General features: G+C 38.7%; 2 protein-coding genes across 3 annotated transcripts in view; both read right to left on the bottom strand.

Moving 5' to 3' along the window:
• Window positions 1–708: 708 nt before the first annotated feature.
• LOC132841804 (kelch-like protein 33) lies at window positions 709–4,830 on the bottom strand. Its single transcript, XM_060864339.1, has 4 exons — window positions 4,065–4,830; window positions 2,923–3,862; window positions 2,664–2,834; window positions 709–1,228 (listed from the first exon to the last, which is right to left on the bottom strand). The coding sequence occupies exons 1-4, from the start codon at window positions 4,828–4,830 to the stop codon at window positions 709–711; spliced, it is 2,397 nt and encodes a 798-aa protein (XP_060720322.1).
• Window positions 4,831–8,029: 3,199 nt separating this feature from the next.
• si:ch211-63p21.1 (uncharacterized) overlaps window positions 8,030–13,076 on the bottom strand; it is a 7,633-nt gene continuing 2,586 nt past the window's right edge. For both annotated transcript variants that reach the window (XM_060864341.1, XM_060864340.1), the window contains exons 3-6: window positions 12,933–13,010; window positions 12,670–12,740; window positions 10,477–10,648; window positions 8,030–9,244 (exon numbers count right to left, since the gene is read on the bottom strand). In XM_060864341.1, coding sequence (XP_060720324.1) covers window positions 9,026–9,244; window positions 10,477–10,648; window positions 12,670–12,740; window positions 12,933–12,965 — 495 coding nt within the window. In that variant the 5' untranslated portion in view covers window positions 12,966–13,010 and the 3' untranslated portion in view covers window positions 8,030–9,025. The remainder of the gene's footprint in view (window positions 9,245–10,476; window positions 10,649–12,669; window positions 12,741–12,932; window positions 13,011–13,076) is intronic.

Raw genomic sequence — 13,076 nt, 5'->3', positions numbered from 1 at the left:
AACTTTAAAGACTTCATGTTAAAACTAGAATGAATTCAGAAATTATGCTGATTCTCAAACTGCTTAAAAGATCTTGGTTACAGAACTGCACTTGTATATAATGCAGCTATAGATCTGGTGCCATCCAGATGAGGATGGGTTCCACTTAGAGTCTGGTTCCTTTCAAGGTTTCTTCATCATATTGTTTCAGAGTTTTTCCTTACAACCATTATCATTGACTCACTCATTAGTGATATTGATTATCCATATTAAGATGATCAATAAACATTCAGCTTCAGTCTGTAAGGTTAAACCATGACCAGTCACCAACATCCCACACCAGTCTACCTTACAGTATATGACAAAATAGCTTAGTCACTTGACATCACAAGATCGTATCTGAGTAAATGCACAACAATTAGACATTATATTTCTTTACAACCTGTAAAATATGCATTTACAAGATTTGTATGTGCATCATATATCATATATCATATATCCATTGTATATATCTATAATTGTGAACATATTAAAGTGTTTAAATTACAGAATTATTGGGTGTGTTTATAGGGATTGTATAAAGATGGTAACATCAAAAAAGTTACATTAAAGATATTATATTCAAGTATGTGCTTGGTGATTACTGGTTGGAGAAAATCTTACATGGTAGTCTATATTTCTACATACAGTACAAACCACAGTAAGTTAAAGAGCAAATGAAAGCAAACATCATTGCCTAAGGTGATGAGGTAAAGCCAGTACACAAGCAGCAATATATGTGTTAGAGCCAGGGGTTCCACTCAAGTTCTCCCAGTGTTGCATTAAAGGATCAAACCTATGGACTACGTTTGTGTCGCTATAGTCTTCATGGCAATAGCCACCAATGATATAAATCTTTCCTTCCAACACTGCAGATGCTGCACCGACATGAGGCAAAGACATGGGTGTAATGGGACACCAGCATCCGTTAACTGGATCAAAGAACTCACAGGCTAGCTGGTCAAATAACTGTCCACCCACACCTGAGACTCCACCAGCTACATACAAGCAGTCATTCAAAGTCTCCATGCAGTGCTGGGCTCGATTCTGTGTCATATCTACAAGGTATGTGGAGCCTTTCTCAGGATGGTAGACCAGCGTGGATGCCAGGCACTGGAATCTACTGTCAAAGCCTCCTGAGATGAAAATCCTTTCATTCCATACACTGGCAGCATGAGCACTTAAGGATTGGTTCAGAGGGTGAACAAAGCTGGAGAAGGTAAGAAAAACAGGGTTTTTATGGTACAATTCATGGCCTCAGTACTCTATCTGACCTGTGGTGTAACCTGTTTTTTTTGGGTTCAGTGTTTTTAAAAATTCTAGCTCCAAACCTCAAACCAGGTTTTACATGGTTCTATACATAAGCCTATTATTATCCAGTATGAGCATAGCATGAACGCAAAATAGACACCAGCTATATCAAGACCAATCAATATCTGTTTACACACTCACATACTTGAAGCCTCATTATGACAGAGGCGAAAGTACCTTTAAGCTGTAGACATTTTACATACACCTTATTAGTGTCATGACGCGGGACAGAGCGGACCCAAACGCAGGATAGCTAAAACAAAAGGGATTTATTAACAAGTACACAAAACAGGAACACGGACTCGAGACAGGACTAAACAAAACTAAGACCACAGTAGATTCCGCGCTGCACAAGGCAACGCGGCACAGTTAAATAGACAAAGGGTAATCACGATGGGGGAACAGGTGTGTAGACAGGGAGGAGCAGACGAAGGCAGGGCAGACACGTGACAAGGAATGTAAACAGATGCACGTGGCCAAAGTCTGGGCTGAGTCCCAAAAGTACCCGAAGCGCCATCTCTGGCTGCGCCGCCGTGTGCCTTGCTCCCCCCACCTGCCTCACCATGTGCCTTGCTCCCCCCAACTGCCTTTGCCGTGGTCCTTGCTCCCCCCATCTGCCTCGCCTTGTGCCTTGCCCCCCTCTCGGTCCTTGTCAGGATTAGGCGCTTCGGGGAGCCTCGCCTCAGAGGGGGGGTACTGTTGGGACTCAGCCCGGACTTGGCCACGTGCATCTGTTTACGTTCCTCGTCACGTGTCTGCCCTGCCTTCGTCTGCTCCTCCCTGTCTACACACCTGTTCCCCATCGTGATTACCCTTTGTCTATTTAACTGTGCCACGTTGCCTTGTGCAGCGCGGAATCTACTGTGGTCTTAGTTTTGTTTAGTCCTGTCTCGAGTCCGTGTTCCTGTTTTGTGTACTTGTTAATAAATCCCTGTTGTTTTAGCTATCCTGCATTTGGGTCCGTCTCTGTCCGGCGTCATGACAATTAGAGTAAATTAGAGAGACAATTAGAGTAAATGAATTGTACTCATTGGTCTTAACAATATATAAACATTAGAAAGTCTTTACTGCAGCAGAAAGCTGTGTTTTATCTACCATCAGATAATACTACCATTAAATACTCCTCACATTTAACTAGCTAGATGCAACATTCTTTCTACAGTAATCGCAAAACAAAAGATCCTAAGAATAACCACATTTAGAATATTTAGAAAAATAAATTCATTATTAAAATATATATACAGTATGATCATAGTCTGGTCTTACTGGGGTCAAGCCTTATGTATATTATTATCCCAAATTTAGTCCAATGTTTCAGTGTTTATCATGCTTACCTCCAAGTATCTGTAACAGGACAGTAGACTTCTACACTTTCTGTGTTGAACTCAGAATCGTTGTCTCCACCTATGGCAAACATATTTCCATCCAAAACCACAAGAGCAAAGTTGCCCCTTCTTTCGTTCATGTCAGCCAACCTTTGCCATCTATTTTGGATTGGATCATACCTGTAGAAGAGGGTAAAACTCATCTAATAATGGACAAGAAACATCTAAATGATCTATCTACAGTCTGAGTATAATCATGCTACTTTACCTATAGGTACATTTCATTGTGTCTTCCTTTCCATAATAATGTCGACCACCAACTACATATAGTTTCCCAGTTATTACTCTAACTCTATGACAAAATCTTGGCTTCTCTGGTAAATCTCCCAATTTTCTCCATTCAACTCTTTTCATTAGGCCAACGTGGTTACGGAATGAGTTGCTGAACCATATTTCCCTACATGGTAAGCGTTTTTCAAGGTTTTCAGTGATCCTTTCACCTCCAACAAGCACCAATGATTCTTTAGGAAGGTAGGTCCTAAAGTCTGAATGGGAATTAAAGGTACTGGTGCAGAACTCTTCAAACAGAGACTCATAAAGATCCCTATTGCTGACTTGTGGCCATGACATTATAACCTTCACTTCTCTGAATTCTGTAAAGGTCATGAGAGGAAATAGGACAGTTCTCATTAGATCCCTGGCTTCTTTCACCCTAGTCTTCGGATCGGCCTCAATCCAAGATACGACAGCTCTGAAAACAGACAACTCTGATGTTACGTAGAGGCAGTTGCTATGTAGATATTTCTTCAGCTTTTCCACTGACAGGTCCTGAAATTTCACAGTGGCTGCTACGTCCTCAAAATGCCTAAGCATAAATTCTTCCGCCATTTCCAGTAAGCCACTCATTTCATAAGCCTCGGCAAAAGCAGCTACGTCCAGACATATGAATGCATCCATTTCCTCCTGCATAAAGTTGAGGCAGAGCGATAAAGCAGGTTGAAACTGGAACTGAAGAGCAGTGGAGGTGAGCTCAAAAACACAGCCCCAATCAAGAAACAAATGTCCACTGTAGCAGCAGTGAAGAAGGGCTTCTAGTTCAGGTGCCCCTATTAGTAGCAGGGACACTGAGGTCTGGTGAGTCTCCTTCATACCGCTGCTGAACATGGCACGGAAGTAGTCGCTGCTGGCGCTCAGAATTACCCTGTGTGCTAAAAATGGACAACAAATAAATAAAAAACAACAATGGATTCCTAATTGGTTATACAAAAATGTTCACATCAATGTTCTATTTTCATGTCCATATAATTTTTGCATATATATACTATATGTAATATGCACATTTATGTATAGTAATTCTTTTGCTATAGACCATAAAATTCTAAACAAAGCTATTTTTAATTATCTCCATACCACAAAATATTCTTCCTTCTGCCTCCACCTCCACATCACAGCCCACTCTCTCTTCCCACAGCTGCCTGATGGACTGCAAGCTGACCTTCTTCTGTACTTCAGCAGACATTCGACTATCTTCCGTCTTCCTCGCTCCGTCTTTCTTTCTCTCTCTTTCATCTTCTTCTTTGCAGAGCTCCACAACCCTGGGAACTCCCAGATATAGAGCAGCAGCTTGAATTTGAGCTAAAGATTCTCTGTTCAAATCAGAGATGGTTCCAGTGTAGGCAAACTCCAACACTGCATTTAGGCCCAAATCAGATACTTCAGGATCAACACATAAATATATCTCTCTCTTTTTCTGTTCATTTGCCTGTATAAGCATCTGCCGAATGAGGGAGCTAAGGGCAGCCAGGACTAAAGAGTGAGCATGGAAATGAACTTCGTTTTGAGTTCTTACATTGAGATCAGTGAGGAAGGACAATTGTCTCATTTCTTCCAAAGCTTGGAAAACACTGTTTGGAAAGGCTGGGTGACAGTATAGCTTTTCTGGATATTCTTCATATTCTTCACTGGTTTCGCTATCATCATCAGCACTAACAAACAACGTCTTCTCAAACTGCTGCTTGTCCTCATCATCATCATCATCATCATCATCACCAATGGGAAAATGCAGAACATTACAACTGTCAGATTTTTCCATTTGCTGGTAATTTTCCTGTAATACCTTTAAATGACTTTTCCTCTTGTCTTCTTCAGGGTTTTTGTCTTCTTCCATGTCATTCATGTCCACTTATTTTTTTTTTCTGCCTCTTCTCCTTTCCTTGTCTTCTCTGTTTTCAAGGATGCTGGCAAGTTGCATAAAAGCCAAAGCTGAGACACTGCCATGACTAGCCTTCACCTCTTATTTATTTGAAGCTCACTTTCTTCTCATTCTGTATTCCTCCTGTAAAAAACGGTTGCGGTATATAAAGTAGCTGTTCAGTACTTTGTAGATAAAAAAAAAACCAGACCAACTCCAGTCGGTTTATTCACGGTGTGTTTTCTCTGCCCTACTTTTCTAATACTAAGTCTGTGTGACTGGGGGTCTTTTGAACCCCCTCACATACCAAGCAAATGCTATTTTTACCTTAGATATGACTTCAAATTATGGACACATTCTGAGTGACTTTTTAAAGTCATCTTAAGTCATTGGATGTGTTTTATGGTTTCATTGTTTCTTTGGTTCAACATTATGGTGATTTCCACACAAATTGAACCCGGGTCATTTGTCAGCCCACTTTTCTTAGGCTCATTATTGGTAAGTCGTTATTGATGAATAATGGTTGCCAAAGATTAGTAATACTAAGCAATGATAATAATACTTAAGCAGTTCAATAACCTCTAACTAAAAGTTCTTTTGAGGACTTTGAGTACTGGTCAGTGCAAATGTATAGCTGTTTACTGTAACAGTAACTGTTTCACCATCCTGACCTTGGCTGCATTAGAAGGTTTGGACTCAAGGCTGAGGGAGCATGTGACAGCCTGAGGGATTAAACCAGATGCATAAAATTCTTAGGCAGTCAGAATCATGTTGCTCCTCCACAGCCAGAGAATGGTATCTGGGTTAAGTCATAGGAGGCAACGTAGAGCAAGAATATAGCTTGTGGAAAATAAACAGCCACAGGACTTTCAATTTAATTAGATTTTATTTGTATAGTGCTTTTAACAATGAACAAGGTCATATAGCAGTTTTACATATATTTATCCTAATGAGCAAGCCAGAGGTGCCATTGTTCAGGAAATGTCCCTGAGACGATATGAGGAAGAAACCTTCCTCAGGAACGAGACTCAAAAGTGAACCCATCATCATCTGGGGGACATCTGGGTGACTTTCTTGCTTGATATCTGTATTAGTACAAACTAATCTGGTTTCAAATTCTGCCCATGGACACTGCTTTCTAATATTGTTGTAAAGAATAATCACAATAATTTATGAAAGAACTCAGAGAGCATTCTATAAGAATATGGTCAACTCCAGATTTATTTCCAAACGCTAAAGCAAATAACTCATAACTACATTTAAAACACCTGGTTCAAAATGACCCACATTTAGTATTTGGTGAAATCCAGCACTGAATCTTTCTTTGTTCCATTTTCTTAGGTTTTTCTTTTTTTGTTTGTTTCGTTTTTTAATTTTGATGTGATATAAATTTAATACTTGGCTATACTGTACTTCTGATCAGCGGCAACATCCTCACAATATTTTACAGTGCTGGTTTATATTATATTTAAACTACATGAACTGACCATGCTCTACATCACTTAATCTATTCACTCGAGTTTAATATACATAACAAAAACATTTAGTTCAGAAACATATTTTTATGTAAACTATACAGTGTAGTATAGTAATATTTATAGTAATAACTTTCTGTTTTATGAGGAGTATAAAGCAGTTGTGGCTTCCAGACTGCACAATACAAAAGCTGATTGTTTAAACTGGACAAATGCCCAAATATGCTATCTCTAGCGAGCTAATATTAAAAGGTATCAACAACATAACAAACGTCATTATACTTGTTACCAAACAATAGAAAACAATAGAAATAGATAGATAGAAAAGTGTATTGTATCCAAGCTAGAAATTTTCACATATTTGCATTGCATTTATTTGAACAATTTTCACTTTTTATTGTTTCTTCCTGTTTTAGTTCTACTCTGTAACAATTTAGCAGACCTTCAAAAAAGTTGAGCAATTATTTACGAACAGATAATTAATATGAAAGTGTGTATTTATAATCGAGAAAATGGTAGTCCATATAGAGCAGGTAGTCCAATCTCCACATTTTCTTTGTTTAAATGCTGTTTTTTCCCCTCAAATGCTATAAGGGCTGGCGTTGTACTTTAATCCCTGAGTGTCTGCATCATCACGCTTCCACCTCATCCAGACTTTGTCCTTGATGATGATGACTATGCTTTAGTATTGTTAGGTAAGTAGCACTTAGACATTTACTACAAGTGCTACAGGCCTTGAAACCCAGCAAAAAGCAACTTTTGAATCTACTAACTGATCCACAAACAGTATGTGTATATGAATGCATAATGATAACAAAATTAGCCCTTTTTATTAGTACACTAAGGGGGGCACGGTGGCTTAATGGTTAGCACGTTCACCTCAAATTGGGGGTTCTATTCCCACCTCCGCCTTGTGTGTGTGGAGTTTGCATGTTCTCCCCGTGCCTCAGGGGTTTCCTCCGGGTACTCCGGTTTCCTCCCCCGGTCCAAAGACATGCATGGTAGGTTGATTGGCATCTCTGGAAAATTGACTGTAGTGTGTGCCCTGCGATGGGTTGGCCCGATGACGCCTGAGATAGGCACAGGCTCCCCGTGACCCGAGGTAGTTCGGATAAGCGGTAGAAAATGAATGAATGAATTAGTACACTAGCAGAATGGAAATCGACCTATGAGACATTTTCAATTAGTACATACAAATGAATTATTTTAGCACTATTGCAAGTCTGAAATAAAATGAGTCAGGACACTGTTGGCTTTCAGTCTGAGGTGTTTTTGCCTTTCTTCGGATTATCTTACAGAGTGGTTGAAGATAACGGCTTCAAATTAACGGTACATGCTTATGAACAAGCACTTGCGGCATCTCAGAGAGCAGAAATGGGTTTGATATCATCATTCGCTTTGAGGATTGAAATATTTTTTGTTTTTTGGAACTTTTCTTTGAGTATATTGACCCCAGAAAGCTATGTAGAAACAGAAATAGTTATAAAACACTACAAATTTCTAAAATCCTTAGTGTATACTTTCATATAAGCTTCATATTAACCACCACTGTGGTGTGTGAGATGACAAAGAGTGCTGGACACTAGTTTCTGGTAAAAAGAGTTAAAACATAACACTATAAAGCTGATATTTTCTGCTAATTTTAGTAAGATAGTGAAAATAGTGTAGTTTAAGTTTTGAGCTCATGCCATATAACACAATAAAGTCTATGCTTTCAAACAATTTTCTTTATTTATGTTCAAATGGACCCAAAAGTTTTCAAATACACACCTCATTTTTCATTTTAAAGCTGAAGAGGAAACGCATGAGATGGTGACACAGACAGAAACATGATGGAGCTTGTGCAGCTATTAAAGCACAAAATCAATAGCATAAACATTTAATAATACTGAATAGGAATGCCTGAGCGATTGCATCAGGGCTGTTATTAAGATGTAACATAAAAAAAAAAAAAGCATAGAGGAAGGAAAAAAAAGAGTTCAGGATGCACTTAAATCTTTAATGATGAGGACGACGTGAAACGATGTGTAAAGTATTAAGCTTGGCCACTTATAGCAGATTTGATGCATCAGTTGAGGTTTTGCTTAATATCGCTTCAGCCATGCATTCACAAAATAAAATACAAAAAAGGTGTATTTTTATCATAAACATACCCTAAAAGACTTGTCTGTACATTGCATAGTAATTTTGTTTCAATCTTTTACACGTGTGATGCGTTGGCCCTCAAAGACTCGAGCGTCTATACGTACACATGTATGCAGTGGCGTAAAAAATAACATCTGAGCAAACATTTGAGCACATGATGACGCTTCGGACAAGCCGTACTAAACAGCAAATTAATAATTGAATTAGGAGTTTTTCTTTTTTTTTTTTTTTTTTTTGAATATATCCATTAATTAATGGAATACGATGGGTTATTGTGGGTGATAAAACATTGACAGTTCAGTTAAGACAACAGAAAAGGCATAAGGAGTGAATTACAGCATTCTGTCAGACTACTAAAACTGCAGACATTGTAAACTCGAAATCATGAATGCAATGAATATCCACTAGCTAACATGTACCAGATGTTACAGTTTCATTTCAAGGCGACAAGCCGATTTTTGTGCTTCTCATAAAATACGAATCAACAACAACAACCAAAAGAAAAAAAAAGGGAGGGGGGGGGGGGGTGTTCCTTGAGTAATTTGTTACAGGGGAGTGTGTCAGGTATTTGTAAGTGGGAAGAGGAATGAAAAGAACACGATTATGATTGAAATACAGAGGGGGAGGAGAAAGAGGAAGAAGAACAGCGGTAAAGAGAAAGAGGAAGGCCATATGTTCGTCCACCATTTTCCTTCGCTGGGGTGGATGTCTGAAGCAGTCGGGGTATCTGCTGGGTTACAGTGACAAATCACCAACGGCCTAACCTGAGAAACGCTTTCCTTTAGGACAGAGCAGAGAAAAAAGAGAAAGGGAAGAAGAGGAAAAGGATATGAAGAATGAAAAAAATACTGCTTAAGTAAGCCATAATAAACAAGTGTTGTATCGACTAATCAGCTAATTTTTCCCTTATTCTTTATGATACAAAGCTGGAACAGAAATATAAATTAACTACTATATGTTATGGAGCTTCACTTAGTTTGGAAATGTTAATTAGTCGCTCCTGTTTACAGCTTTTCAAAGTTGCAGCAGATTTGGGTCGAGGTGTCATTACGGCACACGACCAACCACAGCTCTCTTCGATGCACGTGCATTCGACATGAGCACCTTAGCTATCTTAGAAAGTAATGTCTTCACTGAGAGGATTTTAAACATAGAATCCTGTGCTTGCAGTTTCAACGATTCAAGTAGTTTTCAAACATACATTAAATTAAAAGAAAATAAAAATGAACACGCTTCACCAGAGCCATTTAATGCTTCCTCACCGTTCATTAAAGGCCAATGGGTCAATCCAGTATAACCTGTACAACACAATCTGAATTTAAAACTATGGATGTATCTTTTTCCAACAACTGGGCTTATTTCAAATAGTTTATTATAGTTATTTTGACCTTCTTCCCATGTTGCTTGCCATTTACCTAATATATGTTTGTTTCCTGTAATGTTGTTCATGATAATCACTGTACTGTTTCATCAGTTAACACACAATATGCTGTAGGTTCTAAATATACAGTATGCAGCTTTGAGCTGTCAAATCAAAGGATTAAATCAGAAATGAGAATGATTTAATTGAAGGCAAGTCAATTCCGAAGCTTGGGAGTCTATAGCAAATACACACAGAAAAGGATTCGTCTCATGCAAACAAAACGAATTCAACTTCTCATTGTTACAGCTAACAAGACATTGGAGGATGATTTTACTCTGAACTTTGACTTACCCGAAATTAACTAATCACAGATTGAATAGCAAAGATTCAGAATTAGTCCCTTGCTAAGATATAACATTTCGGATGAAATTACAGTGTATATAAATTAGAAATTTTGGTATTTGACCTGGTATTTAACTCATCCTAGTTACAGGAGTAACAAAATAATTAGTGCTGCTCTAATTACATTTAGTCTGATTATGAAGTTTAAATATAACAGAAGACTGTGTAAATCATGCAATAAATTAACATATAATAATAATAATAATAAGAAGAAGAAGAAGAAGAAGAAGAAGAAGAACAGTAAACCTCTAGTATGGTTCTGTTGGGTGAGCGATGAGGACTCAATCTCAGATTCCAGCGGTGGTTCCTGTGGCTCTGTCCGCCATCATCCTCGCTCTCTGTAGTGTCTTGCCTGGTTACTCGCTGGCGCCTTCGCTTCCGAGAGCTGATTCTCTGCAGAGAGCCCACCACCTGTAGTCTGAACCCGTAGAAACATACTACTGTAAACCAACAGGGCATTTTTTTATGTTTAATATCAGTGGTGCTGGTATTACATACTGGTTCTGCAAACTGTTTTACAGCTAACTAGTAATGTCACTGACCTGGCCGTGACATGAAGCAGAGTTAAATACAAAAGTTAAGTTCAGCTCCACTGCAACAAGCAGAGTACTTCAAAAACATGATTAAGAAAAATCACTTAGAATGGGATCTAATTAGATGGATTTAGTGGGGTTTAGTGTTATAATTCCAGGGCTCTCAAGTGTCACACATTTGGGTCTTTTGTCACGCTCTCCCGCCACACATTATATTTGTCATGCAGAAAAACTGACTATTTGTCATATATTTAACACGCCGCAGCGCCAAAAATGTATCAGTCCGCACCGCTGTCTCTATGGAAACAGGCAGGAATCAAGCGTGTCTCCCCTGGAGCTCTTAGTCGAGCCTGCCACTTATCAGCCAATCAAAAAAAGAGGCTACACAATAGCCAATCAGAAAATAGCACTGTTGTATCTGGGTAAGATTTAACGCAACAACTATTGAAAAAAAGCAGATCCTGGAATTGTTCAGCATCATCCTCGTTCACCCACAGAGAATATAACTGGAGCTGCGAGCATCACTCTGAGCACAGAGTAAGTCATAATCTCCTGTTTTAATATTACAACAAATTCACAACTTGTTTGACACAAACAATGACATTTTGACTGCTGAGAAACTGAGTTTTGACTGAGAAAGTTTCCCAGATAATCAGCATCAGTTTTTCATGAGTGTCTGTAACTTAGCCAACAGTTTTACACTACACTGACAGTTCACTGACAACACCTGCTCAGAACAAGTAGTCTAGGCCAGTAGTTCTCAAACTGGAGATGTCACTCTTGCCTGTCTTCAAAACTTGACAGCCCTGTAATTCAATCCCCTAGCCATAACCCAAGCACATGTCTGACTGATTGTCTGACTAGGCTAATAACTAAATGCTAACAATTAGCCACGGAGACACAGAACGCTGATGCTAGCTTCCAGTAACAAGCAGAATACCTGGCTAACATTAGGTCACCCAGGAAGAGTAAAATATAATCATCATTAATAATAACCTCCTGTGTACAGTATATCTGTATCTGTGTGTTTTTACTGCTAAGTGCTTAAATGACCACGTGGGCAAAAGCTAAATGCTAAAGTGCTAACATCGACCAGGCTTTATACAAAGCTCTGATGCTGGTCACTGTATACTTCTGCAAAATGATACGAGAATAAGTTCACTCAGGATAAATAAAATATAATTTCATATTAATGATTAATATCACTCATCACCAAACACATTAAATCTGCACCTACTGAGGGGAGACGCTAATCTAAGAGCTAAGTGAGAGGTTAAGAATAAACACTCTCAATAAGAACTGAGTGTAAAAAAAAAAGTAAAAATATTTACAGATTTAAAAAACATATTAAATTGTATATATTAATGTATAAATAATATAAATAATTAGTTAAATATTCTTCTTGTTTCGAGAGTAACAAGGTGCTGGCTCAATAGGTAAAAAAAAAAAAGATTAAATAATAAAATACATTTATTTAGTGAACCCATCATCATAACCATCAGAGACTTAGTTTTGGGGAAAGAAATCGTACCTAATGCACCTTAGCTAACGTATAGCTGACACACCCAAGTGTTTTGTTCATATGAGAATGGTCTTCACTGTTTCTCTCTCTCTCTCTCTCTCTCTCTTTCTCTCTCTTGGCCTTTAAAAAAAACTGCATGGATTACCTCAATTTAAGCATCAGACGTGATCAGGAATACAAAGTGACTGGCCAGATTCCATTATCTTTTTCTTAATAATAAGGCGATTAAAAGAAAGGTGCTATTAAAGTTCTGAAAGCTTGAAAGTCTGATATCATTATAGTTTGTGTGGGTGAAAATAACTACCTACAGTAAGACTTTAGAACAACTTTAGTATTCTGAGTGCATGGAGAGCATATTTGATGACTAGTGTGTGAGTCATTTACCTGGTGTCTGCATCCTCTACGTCTGCATCTGCATCGCTCTCTCGCTGAGGATCGGACTGGACGCACTCCTCCTGCAACATGAGTCATAGGCATGAGCAAACACACACTTCTACAACTCCACTCGAAATATCACTCGCTCTTTCTCTCTCTCTCACACACACACACACGCACACCCACACACGCTCACACCTACACACACTCACCTACACACACTCACACCTACACACACACTTACACACACCTACACATACACACACACCTACCTCAGTGCCATAGCCCTCTGAGTATCTGGCCATTATTGCCCTGTTTTTCCCACATTCGTTACACTTCAGGCTGCTTACCTGGAACAGTAGGAGAACACAGTTTTGACACAACAAACGGTGTGCTCTTTAAACACAGTGTTAATT

This window comes from Tachysurus vachellii, chromosome 2 (genome assembly GCF_030014155.1).
Source record: "Tachysurus vachellii isolate PV-2020 chromosome 2, HZAU_Pvac_v1, whole genome shotgun sequence".
Taxonomy (NCBI): Eukaryota; Metazoa; Chordata; class Actinopteri; order Siluriformes; family Bagridae; genus Tachysurus; species Tachysurus vachellii.
This window is presented reverse-complemented; position numbering and strand designations above follow the sequence as displayed.

Coding starts and splice junctions, on each gene's coding strand:
- LOC132841804 (XM_060864339.1), bottom strand. CDS start 4,830: ATGAATGACATGGAAGAAGACAAAAACCCTGAAGAAGACAAGAGGAAA. Junction 3,863..4,064: donor AGAAGGAAGAATATTTTGTG/GTATGGAGATAA, acceptor GTCCATTTTTAG/CACACAGGGTAATTCTGAGC. Junction 2,835..2,922: donor ACAATGAAATGTACCTATAG/GTAAAGTAGCAT, acceptor CCTCTTCTACAG/GTATGATCCAATCCAAAATA.